The sequence below is a fragment of the Schistocerca nitens genome, chromosome 1 (assembly GCF_023898315.1).
Source record: "Schistocerca nitens isolate TAMUIC-IGC-003100 chromosome 1, iqSchNite1.1, whole genome shotgun sequence".
NCBI lineage: Eukaryota > Metazoa > Arthropoda > Insecta > Orthoptera > Acrididae > Schistocerca > Schistocerca nitens.
The window spans coordinates 1,099,536,923-1,099,554,303 of NC_064614.1; the positions used below are offsets into that span (position 1 = coordinate 1,099,536,923).

Genomic DNA, 17,381 nt, shown 5'->3' on the forward strand with positions numbered 1-17,381 from the left:
ATTTAAGGGAGCGGATTTAACAAGTACGTTCTTTTATTTCAGATTATATATAAAGAAATTATGACAAAAGCATCGACATTCTCATACTGTTCAGACAAAAGTGGCGAGAATTTTGTGGGAACCTTTACGAAGTTGAGTTCATTCACCGGGCAACGGAAAGTTGCAATACAATTAAAAATCTTGGGACTGATTCGTCCCTCTACCCTTCATCTTTTTCCGTCATCATCATCATCATCTTGGACAGTTTCCAGCCTCTGGCTGCGTCTGTATGGAACATAGGCCTCTCCATCGTCTTCTGTCTTGCCACCATCCCTCCGTCAACTTGGTCCAGCCTTCTCCTTTATTTTAGACGCATTACTCTACTCCTTTCAGCAACCTGTCTTTCGGTCTTTCTCTTGGTGTCTTTCATTCCAGTTTCATCTCGTGTATCCTCCTGGGTATCCTCTTCTCTTCCATTCACTTAACATGCCCATACCATCTCAGCCTTCTCTATCTCCTCCTGTAATGGTTCCACCTTCATTAACTCTCTGATCCTCTCATTTCTTAACCTGTCTATCTTTGTCACTCCAATACTGTTTCTCAAGAATTTCGTCTCACTATCTTGTAATTTGCTTTTCTCTCTTCCTTTCATAACCCAAGTTTCTGATGCATATGTCAGGATCGGGACATAGTATGTCCGGTATATAACCTTTTTACTGATTTGGGATTCATCCTTGTTCGATATCAGGCTTCTGACACTCTTCCGAAATGCTTCTGCTTTTCTCCCCCACTCGTTTATTTCTCTGCCGTTTTTTCCACCTTCATGTATCTGGCTTCCTAAATATTTAAAACTCTCCACTCTCCTCAATCGTTCCCCACCAATTGTTATTCCAGTTGTTCCTCGCTCCTTCTTTCTTGTTGTGATAATCATCTCACTCTTACTTATACTAAATTTCATCCCATATTCTTGTACTGTTCGTTCCCACATGTTCAACTGCTCTTGTACTTCCTCCTCCTTATTCCCCCAAATCATCAGATCATCTGCGTACACCATAGCTTTCATCTTCCTTTCACCAATTACTTGTGCTATTTTACTCATTATATCATCATAATTCTACAGACGCATAATTAATCACCTCTTTAGACAAGACCAGTAAAAAGTTTAATTGGCAAGTGCTATTACCTGTTATCCCTCTTCACGGTTTTCTTTGTAAAGTATCGCTTATGTGCGTTTTCTTTGCAGAATGTTTTGAGGTTCTGGTTGGATAAAGGAGTTGATGGCTTTCGTATGGACGCCGTTAGCTGCATTGTGGAAGCGGAAGGCTTCCCAGACATTGTAGACGGCCAACCCAACCCCATGCAGCATCAACCGGAAACATACGCAGTAATCGAGGAATTCCGCACCGTGTTGGACGAATACCAAGAAAAGTAAGTTAAAACAGTTGATAAACATTTACAGCTGTTAACGCTGAAGCGTACAGTTTTGTCAGACAGAGGGTATCCCCTCGCTCCTTCCCGTACTTTCTAAACATGAATTTTATGGCATATGCAACCGTTTCTTAGTTGTAATTAAGTGTGATTAACAGTGGACAGTTCGTTTCAGTGCCGGCCGCGGTGGTCTAGCGGTTCTAGGCGCTCAGTCCGGAACCGCGCGGCTGCTACGGTCGCAGGTTCGAATCCTGCCTCGGGCATGGATGTGTGTGATGTCCTTAGGTTAGTTAGGTTTAACTAGTTCTAAGTTCTAGGGGACTGATGACCACAGATGTTAAGTCCCATAGTGCTGAGAGCCAGTTCGTTTCAGTAGAAAATAGACATCAATATTTGAAAGACTGAAAATAGCGTGCGGTGTGACTCGATGCTTATGCGCAGCCTCCAGTTATATACTAGGAGCTCTCTTGATTTATCTTACGCAGCCACCGCATAATACGCACGACAACATTTATGCTGTATGGTATATAAGATATTATATGGAATGCATATAGCAAATTATTTGTAATTCTAATGAAACGTCTTGCACAAATTAGAATTAAATGTGAACATGGAGCGAAACTGTTGAGCATGCCTGTTGAATATATCATGAGTGTGTTATCTGATGCAAATGCAGAGAAAGGTAAGGATATGTGAATGGAGCACTCTGGTCTCTTCTACTTACATATTGCTTGTGGTATAATGGTATTACACATTAGTGACATTTTGACAATACGGAAAATATACAGTCAGTCCTAAGGAATAAGACTGTCTGTTCTTTAAAAGAACGGGTATACGGTTCCTAGAATCGTATCGATATCGGTGTCGCACTGCCGTATGTTAAAACTTACTTACACGACTTTCATACTTTTCAGAACATCTGCACACTCAACACCAGAAGCGGGTTGTATATGATATCACTTGATACAGACTGACAGAGACCAATAGCCCACACAAAATGTATAATTTTTTAAAGTATAGCAATTCCATCTGTTGAGTCGATACCCATTCATATTTTCAGAGCTAAAATTTGCAATTCGTTATTGGAACAGCCGTTCGGCAACGAACAGAACTCATTTTATTGATCACTGTTGTCTCTTTAAAAATACTGGTGTCACACGTAACCAGGTATAAGAAATTTCGAAGTAAAAATGTGTAACGGGAAAATCGATGACACTGTAAACAGTCAATAGTGACTGAAGTGTCTTGTGTACTCACAATGACGTTCCGAACACAAGAAAAATGTGGACAGAGTCCGCTGTCTCAACAAACTAGCACAAGGCACCAGAATGGATCTCATTTACTTCATAGCAATATAAAACTACGAGGGTTGGAACTTTAACAGTGGCAACTATTTATTTACGGCCTGACAAAATAGATACGTGTTTCAAAGTTTTACTAACCTTCAAAGAAGTCACCAGCATTGTGTATAACCCGTTGCCAGCGATGTGGAAGTCGTAGGGTACTCTTATATAGCAGTCCCAGTTGTGTTGGCAGTTCGAGCGGCGCGGTCTACTGCCCGACGAATTTGTAGCAGCTCTGAAGCGAATGCCGTGAAGTGTTTTCTACAGTTTAGAAATCGAGTTGAACTTACGAGGGCTTAATTCAGGGGAGTGCAGTAGGTGGTATAGCACTTAGCAGCCCCATCACTCAAACAAATCAATACGTGCTTCAGCATTGTCCTGCAGAATGATGGTCAGGTCCCACAGAAAGTGTCATCACTTCTGTCTCTATGCTATTCATTTTTGGAACACAACCTACGACCAGCTTAGAGACACAAGTGATGACACTTTCTGCAGGACATGACCGTCAGTTTGCAGAACAATGCTTAAGCACGTACATTGCAAGCTGTTATTCTCTATCTAGAAAACATTTAGGCCTTGAAGTATTCTCCAGTACTAAAATACACTATCAGAAAAAATACGCAGTACTTTCATTCTATCGTTCACCACTTTACCATCGAAGCCTGAATCTCTGATAACGTACATTCTACTCGTGTTGTAACGGGACCTTACAGATTTCTATCCAGAGAAGGAGGAGGAGATTAGTGTTTAACGTCCCGTCGACAAAGAGGGCATTAGAGACGGAGCACAAGCTCGGGTTAGGGAAGGATGTGGAAGGAAATCGGCCGTGCCCTTTCAAAGGAACCATCCCGGCATTTACCTGAAACGATTTAGGGAAATCACGGAAAACCTAAATCAGGATGGCCGGAGACGGGATTGAACCGTCGTCCTCCCGAATGCGAGTCCAGTGTGCTAACCACTGCGCCACCTCGCGCGGTGATTTCTATCCAGCCGGACCTTCACCTACCATTATAAGTGAGTGTAGCCGATTTCGGTGTGGTGACAGGACGGTCGGTAATCTACCCAACAAACTAAAGGGTCCAGTAGATTGTTTCCTAGTGGCATCACCAGGGTAGCTCCAGGCATCATAGGCCTCGGAGAATTGGCAAACAGTCAGATGGCTAGAGCTGGCAAGAAGAGGTCCCCAGCGCTGTGATCGATGTATTGAAACCACCTATAAGGTGATGTAGGGTACGGTCGCAGGTGTCACATACTGTAGTCATTCGCCCTGGTGGGCCCCCGTTTGCGAGTAACTGACGAAAGAAAAATTCGGAGTACTGTGTGACAATAACGTTAAAAAAAGATGCATTGTACAAAGAGCGTTCAAAAAGTTTTGCACAGTCGTCTCAAATTTTTTTTTATTTTTTGCAGGAGGAGAATGCAATCTTTTGTGAACATACTTGGAACATTTAGCTATACATGGAGTCTACTCAATGTAGCCTCCATCAGCTGTGACGCATCTGGCCCAAAGTTCTTTCCATGATGTAGATGCACTTTGGTGAAATTCTGGGAATTGACTTTTACACCATCGATTGACACAGGAAATAAAGTCTGTAACACTATCAAATCTTTTACCGCGCAGGTGGGGCTTCAGACGACCAAAGAGGTAAAAATCAGACGGAGCCAAGTCCAGACGGTAGGGAAGACGAGGAAAAATTTTCCAACCCATTTTGCTTATTTTCTCCTGCATCATAAGGGCTGTATGGGGTTTGGCATTATCATGGTGTAGTCTGATGAGCTGACCCAGAATCTGTGGTCTGTGGGTATTGATGGCACGTCTCAGCTTGTCCAATGACAAACAGTAATGGTCCCGGTTAATTGTGGAGCCAGGTGCCAAAAAGTCAATGAAAATGACACCACACTGATCCCAAAAGAAGGAGGCCATCACCTTTCGGCCTGCTGTTCGTGAAAGTCTTGGACCGGATGATGCCACTCCGTGGATTGCTCTCAGGTTCGGACAAAAACAACCGTGTTTCATCCTGGGTAATGACGCCATCAAAACACTGTTTCCACTCTTCACTAAAGGCCCTCATGAGACCCTCACACACATTCTTCCCCGTCGTTTTAATTTCTCTTGTTAATAATCTGGGCACCCAACATGCACAGATTTTTCTGTACCCTAGTGACTGTACCAATTATACCAGACTACCCAATGACAAACGAGTCATTTCAGCAAGCTGTCGTGTTGTCACACACCTTTCATTTTGGATGATTTGATCACTGACTGCTGTCGATGGTCTACCGCATCGTGGATTGTCCACTAGAGAGAAATCACCTTCTTTAAACCTCTGCAACCACCCCTGGATGCTGATGCGATCCACTGTGTCCTCCCCATAAGCAAGGAGCAACTTCCTGTGAATCGATATGGCAGAGTCATCGCCGATTTTAAAGAGGAACTCCATCACCAACCATTGTCGCAACATGACATCTACTTCAGGGTCCATTATGGCTCACCTGTAAATAAAAGAAAATACTTTTATATACCAACTTATAGCTAAATGTTCCAAGTATGTTCACAAAAAATTTCATTCTCCTTCTGAAAAAAATAAAAATAAAAAAATTAGAGACGACTGTTAAAAACTTTTTGAACGACCTTTGTATAGCCTGGTTGATGATGTAATGCATAGGATAACAACTTCATAATCAAGATGTTGTCGACTCGAATCCAGTAAAGTTCGCAATTTTTTTAAAGTTTTAAACTATTATTGAAATTATTTCGATCATTATTTTTATTCAATTTAATGGTTTGAATGTAATTTTCAATTCCATTCCTTTGTCACATAATTTTAATCATAACGTCAACTCCTTCACTTGCTCTCATTTTTTATTCCCATCATTCTTTCTCGGTTTGAAATATTTGTTCATGTGTTTTTTAAAAAAAATTATGTATTAATTACTTTCGTTTTATTATCCTGTTTTTCGTCTACATTATTGCGTTCATTATATCTATTTCTCATTCTGCTTGAATTTCGTTTTACTTAAAAACCCGCCTTTCATTGAAATTTTTATCTGCGTCGTTTTGTCTGTAGTACAATAGGTACTTAGGTTATGTTTGGAATGTTTTTATGACGATTACCAGGCAAAAAAAAAATCTGCACACCTGATAAGAAAATTACATTTTTCACACCTTTGTAATTTTGTTTTTTTACAAAAATTCTTCGATAAATGAAAATACTGAATATTCCTTTTTCAAAAACTTTCTCCTTGTGTAACGTGTTCCTTAGTTATTTTATTCAACTGCTGATCAGTACTGACTGTTGGCTGGCCCTGTATTGCACTTGTGAACAGTGTCATGAAACAAAACTTTAACCACAGTTAATTACTGACTTTTTAAATAATGAAAACTAATCTAATTAAATGCTGAAAGTAGCTAATTGTGTACTCCGTGAAAACTATTTAACTAACGGATACTAGAATACGCGGTATGGATTACGATAGCTAAGCGTCATAGCTAAGAGCTATGACGTCACCGTGAACCCTCTCTCCATGCCGCATTGCTTAGAAGTTTATAGGCACACGGTGTACACATGTTTAACTCATACGCAAGTATGAATGACATCGAGATTTTCTTTGTTTTAGAGTATTATTAATGTAACCTTTAGCTCTATATTAGTTAGACTATTTTTCCCTATGGTCGGGGAAATGCTAGTGTAAAGCCTCCGAAAGACGGCAAACTGTTACACCGTCTCGGAGAGCACGGCTTCTTTTTTTTCTTCCCGGGTAAGGGCGTCGCACAGCCTTAGACTACATACACATAGAGTACGAAGAAAGCACCTATAATGTAATTTTAAACTCTTTAACTGTATTAACAGATTTTCTTACTACTGTCTCTTTTCTCATTTTCTTTTGGTTTTAGACAAATTCGTTGGTCAATTTTTTCTTGTTCATTTTTTCTCTCCCTCTACTTTCTTCTTGTGATTATCGCTGTTAGAATAATATCATACAGTTCTTCTTTCACGTTATCTTGTTCTGATAAATAACTACCAGATGAACTTTTTAATTTGTATCCATCGGCAGGAGTTCTGGAGTTCAGTACATCAAATACATTTTAAGACTTTTACAGCCTCACCAACATAACTGAACTCAGTAAGATTGTGACAAATTGCTTGCCCTGCACAGAGGAAACAGCTCAGCTGATTGCCTTATGTTTTGCTTTTCAATACAAGCAAGAATCAAATGGTTCATGGTTACTTTATGGACATATTGTAGATCTACGCTAGTGTTTTGAAGATCAAGTAACCTAACAAACTGTTCTTTCGTGAGCAAACTACCAGATTTTAATCGATAGCCATCGTCAAGAAGATGATTCCGTAACATTTTCAAGGCATGAAACAAATGAAGGAAAGCAGTTCTTTACTGTTTTGATCTGATGGACTTTTGAATATGTAACACTTAATTTATGTATAAGTTTACTGTTTGATGGTCTCATGCTCTCACTTTAAATTCAGAATTCATATTACTTCAATCTTTTCGGTCAACAAATGCTTAGAAACGGCTGTGTCATTTTCCTACTAAACATCTCATGACCACAACTTGAGCATTGTTGTGTGGTCCTCTGATAACCTCCTCTGTCTGGTCAAGACATCACTGTTTACTTTCATTCCAACAAAGCTGAAAACAACGTCTTTCTCATATTTCGTTAACAACTTGGAGTTTTCGAAACCTGAGGTTCAAATCAACAAAGCATGGTGGAACGCTAAATTGTCTGAGTCTTCTTTTGATAGTGACGGCACTAGGAAGAGGATATTTCAATACGTCCCTGACAAAAGATAAGGCTTCATACGATAGGCAACATAACGTTCTAGAGTTTGTAATATCTTCAGCTGGCCAGTTTGTACCCTGTCCTTTTGTAACTACTTGCTGTTGACCGTCAGAAAAAAGAGCTCTGAATCACTTTTTGAACATGTTTTAATTTCAGTAACTCAGAGCTACATCGAGAGAGGTGGTACTGCAATTGTGCGATTTTTGCCTAAGGCATTTTATTTCTCTTTACATTTTTTCTAATTGTTGGCCTGAGCATCCATTGTTGCATTCACGGCAGTGTTTGTTTTCACGGTTAACGTTTTGTCTAGAATTAATGTCTTGATTGATTGGTAATATATCTATCTGAAAAATATCTTGTGCTTCTTTACGGTAGTTTCGTTTTTCTGCCCAAATGTTTCTCTCATTATTAGGCTCACTGCTGTGTCCTAAATCAGCACCGGTGGACGGTAGATTTAGAGCTGGAACAGCATCAGTTCTCAGCTTGCGTTTCGAGGAAATATTCAACAGTTCAGTTTTCAAATCCCTTTCATAACCTGAATCAGTAAATGCATTCAGCAGACATGAGTATTTTCAACAGAAAACGAATCTGCATGTTTACAAGCGTTACTGACAGTTCTTAGAAAAATATGAAACTTAATTCATAATTAACTCGCTTATCTACTATGATTAGTAATACTGGAGATCGGGAAATGCAGATGTTATTTTTCGCTTAAAAGCTTAACGTTCAACACGTGAAAATTCTGACTATGTACTGTTTTCTCATAATATTGCAAAGTGAGATCTGTCCTGAAATAAAAGTTTTTGTCTGAAACAGTCTGTGGCTTCATGTGGCGTAATGTGCAATGCACACAAGACGAAGTAGTGTGACATGATGAAAACAAATAGATCAAATTGACGTTAATTAATACTAATCATGTATGTTATTAATTATCTAAGGAACTTTTCTTGTACCACTGTGTGAAGAGCAAGGATATGGTTGTTGCCATCCCATTAGTTTTAAAAATAATGAGAGTGTCAATAAAAGTAAAAATGTAGTGACTCCCATCACCACCCTGGCTAAAAGCCCCACATTGTTCCAATACCCATTCGCAGCACAACGAATCTTTGGATTAGCAACTACTATAAGCCACAAGTCTTAGCTGTAGATGTTAGGATCGCTACATGCTCGAGAACTGTGAAAAGACGTATCATACTGTAATGACTGCCAAGCAGAGTTGCTACTGAAGTGAGCAGGTCTGTATAACACCTCGTGAAAAGCATCTGTCGTTGTTCTTGGTGCGCATTTTGGACTTTTGGACTGGTGCTATTCCATTACTATCCTTTGCCACACGGAAACGTAGGGCTACTGTTCTCACCCTCCGAAATGACAAGTTAAGTGTTATTCGGGGTGCAAAGATTAGCAACTTCCTTTAAATATTTAGAAATGTAAAATTATGCCACTTCACAAAACACTGAATAGTAATATCCTGTGACTACAACGTCGGTGAGTCACACATGAGTGTAACAGTAGGGATATGTAATGGAATGATTACATGGGCTGGATCGTAGTGAAAGCAGAGAGGACTGTAAAAATCATGTGATCTACAAACAAGATGTCTTACAAAACAGTTGAGTAACACATCTTAGCGTATTTCTCTAGAGCTTGGGACCGAAACTAAATAGGATCAAAATGGGGTGATGGTTGTTGTTGTTGTTGTCGTCTTCAGTCCGAAGACTAGTTTGATGCAGCTCCCCACACCAGCATTCATTTGGAAGACCCTTCACCTCCAAATAACTACGGCATACTACATCCATTTGGAGTTGCTTATACTGAGGATTCCTAGATGCTTCAGAATATGCCTTAGAACCGATCCCTTCCTTCAGTCAAGTCGTATCGTAAATTCATTTTTCTCCTGTTTGATAAAATATATCCTTATTAGTCATTCTATCTACTCAACTAATTTCCACGATTTCTCTGTAGCATCACATTTCACTTCTGTTCTCGTGTTGTCTTAACTGCTTATCACCCATGTTTACTTCTGTACAAGGTCACAATTCATACAAATATCATTATTAAAGATTTCGTAATATTTAAATTTATATGTAATGTTAACAAATCTCTCTTTTTCGGAAACGCTTTTCTTGCCATTAGAGTCTGCATTTTGTATTTTCTCTACTTTGCCCATCGTCAGTTATTTGGTTGCCCAAAGAGTAAAACTTGTGTCTACTTTTAGTGTCCTTTAATTCTGAGCTCCAATTGAATTATGAAGATTAGTACAAATAATAAACTCCGATCAAACGGAAATGGTAAATCTGTGTTGCGCAAATGAAAATATTAGATTTCGTAGCTATGAACTCGGATCAATTTTGACTGGCAAAATTTACGAGGTTAAGTCAAGTTCAGTTGCAGTCACCGGTTCACAGTGTAAAACACCGCAAAAGAACGGATTTTGTTTTCCACCAGTAGAAATGAAAAGAAATAAGTATTAAAGTGTTATTGGCGACACAAGAAAGGTAAGTAATTACTCCAATAAGTGTACATGGAGAAAACTAGTGACTGATGTGAAAAAGTTAGAAGATGTTTCGTACCCATATAGCGGCAGAATGCGAAGGCAAAAGCAGACGTATTTGTAGTGAACAGTAAGTATACCTAGCCAGAAAGCAGCCAGTAATGACTGAACATTTCTTACAAAAAATTCGTTGTAAGTTTGAGTAACAATAGTACACACTTCGTATTAAATTTCATGCAAGACGACGATGTAAATACCGAACACAGACCTCCTGAATAAACTGCGTTGATGAATCGAAAAAGGTAAGTACATCATGCTAGTCCACGGTCGGTAACAATTTCTGTTCGAAGTAAAATCGGCTGGTCATTACCTGCTAACGGCAGGTGAACGTGACCTAGCTCTTGTCGAACGATTCCTTGTGTTATAAAGCGCATTCTGAAACAGTACCTTGGCACTCTCTAACATCTTATTGGACCTTTTCTTTATGTTATCGTGACACATTTTTAAAAATCTTCTGTCTCGATATGTTCCCTGTTTCATGACGTGATATTAAAGCTGTTTTCTACCATGCCTTTTTTGTTGGCAGTAGTTACCAGTTTTTTGCCTTCAAAAATATCCGTATACTAGCCCAAGAAATCTTCCGACAATAACTTACTTTTTAAGCTGTTTGGAAGTTTGAAGAACACGGTTTCTTCTGCTAATATTCACAACACGATGCCATCAATAATAAATGCTGAGTATCTAGGATCTACGATTAATACGAGGTGTGGCTAGAAAAAAACCGGACTAGTACTGGTGAAACAATAAAACGAATGCAATAAGGCTGAAAGTCGCGTGGCCTGTCACGTGACTCTCGCTCCGACTACTGTTCGAGTTTCATCTGCCTCCTGCACTCAGTCTGCCCGTGGCGTCTGTTTTAAGTAGTTGACGTTTTGTCTGTGCGTCGGAAAATGTTGAGTGTACAGAAAGAACAGCGTGTTAACATCAAATTTTGTTTTAAACTAGGAAAATCTGCAAGTGAAACGTTTGTAATGTTACAACAGGTGTACGGCGATGATTGTTTATCGCGAACACAAGTGTTTGAGTGGTTTAAACGATTTAAAGATGGCCGCGAAGACACCAGTGATGACACTCGCACTGGCAGACCATTGTCAGCAAAAACTGATGCAAACATTGAAAAAATCGGTAAACTTGTTCGACAAGATCGCCGTTTAACAATCAGAGCAGTGTCTGAGTTAACAGGAGTTGACAAGGAAAGTGTTAGGCAGATTCTTCATGAAAGTTTCAACATGAACAAAGTGTGTTCAAAAATGGTTCCAAAGTGTCTCACAATTGAACAGAAGGAACGCCGAAGAAAGATTTGTTCTGACATCCTGGAAAACATTGAAAGTGATCCCACCTTCTTACAAAATGTTATTACTTGCGATGAATCGTGGTTTTTTACTTACGATCACGAAACTAAACGCCAATCGATGCATTGGAAAACTCCTGGTTCTCCACGACAAAAAAAAGCACGAATGTCAAAATCGAAATTCAAGGCAATGATGACTGTTTTTTTGACATCAAAGGGATTGTGCACATTTATTGGGTACCAGAGGGACAAACAGTGAATCAGCATTACTACATTAGCGTCCTGGCTACCCTACGTGAGCGAGTACGGAGAAAACGGAACGATTTGTGGAGAAAAAAGTCATGGATCCTTCACCAAGACAATGCCCCAGCTCACAGTGCGTTGTCAGTGAAGACGTTTTTGGCAAAACACAACATTCCCATCTTAGATCATCCACCCTACTCACCTGATTTGGACCCCTGTGACTTTTTTCTTTTCCCTAAAGTCAAGTCAGCTTTGAAAGGAACTAGATTTGAGACTGTTGAAGCAGTAAAAGAAAAAGCAACGGAAGTAATGTATGGACTTACCGAAAATGATCTGCAGCATTGCTATGAACAGTGGAAAATTCGTATGGAGCGGTGTAGAGACCGAGGAGGAGAGTACATTGAAGGAGATAACATGAAATTGTAAATAATTGTAAATAAATGTTTTTTCCAGCATCAGTCCGGTTTTTTTCCAGCCGCACCTCGTATATGCCATCGAAACACGATAACTCGATCGCTAAGTAATTTAGCAACGTTGACAAGCATGTTTCATGTTGAAAATTAGATCAACACTAAACTTTGTTAATTTGATACAATGTTAGTGTTAGTGTTACACAACACAGTGAATTCGTGAGTTGGGCTCATTTTCTGAGCTCAGACTGATTGGACTTTCATGCCACAGCGGAGAACACATCATGTTTTTAGTAATCTTAGCAAGCTCCACAACGGCGGCTGCATTGCCTAACTCTGCAACTTGGCTGTTCTTTGACGTGTGTGTCCAATGCTTGTCCCAGGGTGATGATGACGGAGGCGTACGGATCGCTGGACCAGGTGCTGGGTTACTACGGCAACGCCACCAACCCTGGCGCGCATTTCTCCTTCAACTTCCTGCTCATCACCGACCTGAACGGTGACTCCAGCGCAGAGGACTTCGTCCGCATCGTCGGCGACTGGATCAACGTCGTCAATGAAAACGGAGTTTGGTCCAACTGGGTGGTGAGTTACTTTACTTTAACGCCGTCTCTCAAATCTGAGTTGTCACCTTCACTCCGAAGACTGGCTTTATGTAACTATCCATGCTAGTCCATTCTGCGCAAGCCTCTTAGTGTTCAGATAACTTCTACAATCGACACCTATGTGAACCTGATTGCTGTAGTCCAGCCTAGGTCTCCCTTTATAGTTTTACCCGCACCCCCCCCCCTCCCCTCCCCGCCACACTGGCCTCCATTTGAGAACCGACAATTCAGCGATGCCTCAAGGAGTGTGCTATCAACTGATCATCAAATTGTATCATAAATTTTTTTCTCCCCAATTCGGTGCAGTACCTGTCCATTAGATCCACTCATCTGATATTTACCGTTCGCTTGCAGCACCACATTTAAAAAATCTTCTTTTTTCTTGTCTCAACTGCGTTTATCATTCAAGTTTCACAAGGCTATACTTCAGATAAATAGTTTAAAAACCATATTTTCTAAATAAATAGGTACTGCACCGAATTGGGGAGAAAAGCATCTTGAAATAGTTCGCGCATTTGCCATGAACACTGGTCCGGGTGGCGCAAAGGTTAACGCAGCTGCCTAATAAGGAGGAGATCCTGGTTTCAGGTCCCAGTCCGGCACACGTTTTCGCTTGTCGCGATTGATTCCGCATGAAGTCCCGATGCAGCGGTATCATTAGTTCATTTCTTTTCTTTTCCCCCTCTCCACCTTCAGTTCACATAAAATGTTTCTGTTTCAGACTCCAGTCTGAAAGTTTCACCCTCTACTTCAGCCATTGACAGTTATTTTGCTGTCCGAGTAACCAAACTCATCTGCTACTTTAAGTGTCTCATTTGCTAAACTAATTCCGTCGGAATAGTCTGATTTAAATCTATTACACTATATTACTCTTGTTGACCTTTCGTTGATTTCATCTCACAACGTACCTTCAAACAAGTCGTTCTGTTCCACATGTCTTCGAAGTCCTTCGCAGTTTGCCGTTTGAATCTCAAACCCAACCAAATAGTGCACGCATTCAGACCAATGGGACTGCAACATTATACTGATAGAGGGGCTCGTACCGACTCGATTTTAATCACTGAAATAATATCCTTCCGTTCTTGGTGCTTCACTTGTTTTGGATCTCGGTACGGCAGAATTAGCGGAGGAGCTAACTCCTTCAACAAAATCCGCCTTGCGTCTTACTTTGAGCAAACGACAGAGTGGTCGCGTCTGTTCATCGAAAGTACACGGCTGCAGATTTCATGTTCGAGGAACAAACAATCCCTGGCCCTAACACCTCCTCTCGTCCTCCCCCCCCCCCCCCCCCCCGCGGAAAAAAAGTGAACAAAATCCTGATTAAAAGCATGCATTTGGGGGAACTGGTTTCGGAGTTCTTTGGTAAATTACCACCAAAGAAACGTACGCGTAGTGGAACCTTCAATATCAACATCTCAGTTCTACCAGCAAACTAGGAAATCTCATTTCAAAGCTATATCAGCAAAAGATGCTGACACTACCTTCCAGGAAATATGATTCACAGACGACAATCCTACTGATTAAGGGAACTACCGTATCTCCAAAATCAGACAAGCGAATCAGGAGAGATGCCACTCCAGTGTTGGGTACTGGGTATGGCTTTTGTCGTAAGCAATAATGTAGTCGGTTCAACCGAAGTAATTACGCCCATAAATAACAGGATCATGACAATGCGTGTGAAGTGTTGGGATAATATGTACACGTAGGTTGATACACATGCTCCTATAAACATTGATAACTGAATATAACCTGAAAAGATTGAATAGCTTTGGACTAAACTGGAGGAGATTGTGTCAAAAATTCCAGGCAAAGATATAAAAATTCTATTAAGCGATTTCTGCACACAAACTGGGTGAGAAAAAAACACCAAGAAAATCGTTGGCAGAACATAAATTCACCAGCAAGTGTTGGACTATACTAACTTCGTTGTGTCAACTACCCAGTTTTTGGAAATGAAAAACATCCCCGAAGGTAAAAGACTTGGAGGTCACTCATGCAGTTGCTTGGTAAATATCAAGTCGATCTTCGTAGCCATCACATAACCATTCACAGAAAAAAGTACACTTTGTGCAACCCCACAGAGGTATCAATGTCGACTCGGATCACTGTCTTGTGTGCAGAAAAGTTTTGTTTGCCCCAAGATAAACATACCGTTAGAGCAGGGTTTCGCAGAATGTGAGAATAGAATATGTGTTCCGTGAGAAGCTATTAATAATATGGTGTCTTCTTTTTCGATACTTTGACGATACTAATTATTTTAATAACTTAATTATGGTCTACATGCTTTCGTTATATTTTAAAATTGAAGTAATCATTGCATGCAACCATCTTTTTCATTTTTTAAAATTTTATTAACCTTCAAAGTGAACATGGTCTTCGATCAAAGGACCAGGACTCCCAAAGTGTTCCGTCTGAGGAAAAGCTTCGGACCCCCTGCGCTACAGAACACACAGTGAGAAAATTGACACAAAAAGGATACAAGGAAGTAACACAGGAGAGAAACGATCAAGAAAGAAAAGGCAGTCACTTGGGAACAGTTTCAAACCAAGACCACACAGCAAACCAAAAACCTAATCCCGCGGTAGCAGAATACGAAATAATCTTACTAGGATTCAGCATGTGAAGACGCTCTGGAAAAACAGAAGACAGCCTTCCAGCAATATAAAATTAAGAAATCAGCAGATACTAAGCAACACTTCTTCGATATCGGAAAGCAGATGGCAAAACTGATAACACAGGCGAAAAAGAGAGACAAAAAACAAAAAATAGTTTCTATTGAAAATAAATGAGGCAAAAGATATTCTCAACTTGTTTATTTCAAAGAACACAAGCAGAGCTTCAATGTAAGATCGAAGAATACCAAGCAGGCTTTCGACTATGGCGTTCTTACGCAGAATAGATCATCAAACTAAAAATAATACAGAAACTATAAGATAACCCGAAAGAGACCAGTCATCTCCACTTTCGTCGACTTTAAAAAGGTATATGAGTCAGGTGATGGACAGTTTCTTTTTTAAATCCAAGAGACGAAGTGACTAGACCCAGAAACAGTAAGCTTCAACAAGGAAACTCTGTCGGACGTAAAGTGTACAGTAAAATTTGTAAATGAAACATCAGTACCCTTTGCAGTTACAACTGGTGTTCGTCAAGCAGACGGACGGCCGCCACTGACCTCCAATCTCACTCTTTGATTAATGTGTTAGTGAATGAGAAAAAAATAAAAAAAATAAAACCTCTATAAGCCTGCCAATTTGAACGAACAAACGATGACGTTAAGTTCTTCAAATGGTTCAAATGGCTCTGTACACTATGGGACTTAACATCTGTGGTCATCAGTCCCCTAGAACTTATAACTACTTAAACCTAACTAACCTAAGGACATCACACATATCCATGCCCGAGGCAGGATTCGAACCTGCGACCGTAGCGGTCTTGCGGTTCCAGACTGAAGCGCCTAGAACCGCACGGCCACACCGGCCGGCCGTTAAGTTCTCTTGCCTACATTTCGCAGTCTCTTTAGAGACACTAATGGACAGTGAAATCACAACAATCAAACCGATCCAAGTCCTTAAGCAATATTGTAAAATGTTTGCCCCCGAAATGTGTTTGATTTACACTAAATGTAACATTCAGAAATTAAATGAGAAGTATGCTAAATTAAAAGGGCCAGGCACTTCAAGTACATCGGTGAGATCGTAGAGCCAACGGGACTAGAAATGGAAGCACAGAAAGTTCTATTAAAAATGGTCCAAAAGGTTCTAAGCACTATGGGACTTAACATCTGATGTCATCAGTCCCCTACAATTAGAACTACTTAAACCTAACTAACCTAAGGACATCACACACATCCATGCCCGAGGCAGGATTCGAACCTGCGACCGTAGCAGCAGCAGCGCGGTTCCGGACTGAAGCGCCTAGAACCGCTCGGCCACTCAAGACAGCGTACAGGAGAACGTATGGCATCTACAACTGAAACAGCACTTCTATCCACAAGTGTCAGAAACTGCGCCCAAGTGAAACATTAATTCTCATTAGAGGAAAGAGATCTGGGAAACATCCTGAAGGAAGAAGGAAAGATTATTAGGAAAATTTTTCATCCAGAAAAAACGGGTGGATACAGACGGAAATCCCACAAAGCAACAGAAAATTTATCAAACTTGGTACAAGGCATTAGAAGACGAAGGTTAAAGTTTATGGACATGTCAATAGACTCCCAACAAATAGGTTTACGCAACAGCTTCTGACGTTTATAGGAATTCAAATAATGCATATCACTGTTCCGTAAGATAATAGATGAGAAATTCAAGCAGAGGAAGTAGTAAACCGGAATCTGTTCAGCCAGAAGGTAAAGTGTTGGGTACTGCAGGTATCGAGATAAAAAAATATGTGTATTTTTAACGAGGCCGTGGTCACCATATAAAAATTCTGTCGAGTTGCTAATTATATTAGTATTGCTATTCGCCTACAATAATGGTCTCCAGGAACACATTAGCCGTTAGCGTGTTTTTACTGAGAACTATGATATTTTTATCCAAGAATAGCGAGCGTGTATAAGGCTTATTCCGTAACATAACTCTTTTATAGTCGTAACAAAAATTAATGGAGTAAAAATGTAACATGTTGCTTTTTCGGTCGCGTTAGGGGCGTGCCGCCAGAGAATATACGCCATTCTCCGTGAGAACTAGCACTGTTAAGGAAACGGTACCTGACATTTGTTCCACTTTGGAGGC

General features: G+C 40.3%; 1 protein-coding gene across 1 annotated transcript in view; it reads left to right on the forward strand.

The window, feature by feature from the left end:
• Positions 1-17,381, forward strand: part of LOC126230763 (uncharacterized) — a 436,134-nt gene that overhangs the window by 237,620 nt on the left and 181,133 nt on the right. Inside the window, exons 15-16 of the mRNA XM_049942407.1 lie at positions 1,223-1,407; positions 12,430-12,631. Of these exons, the coding sequence (XP_049798364.1) occupies positions 1,223-1,407; positions 12,430-12,631 (387 nt within the window). The remainder of the gene's footprint in view (positions 1-1,222; positions 1,408-12,429; positions 12,632-17,381) is intronic.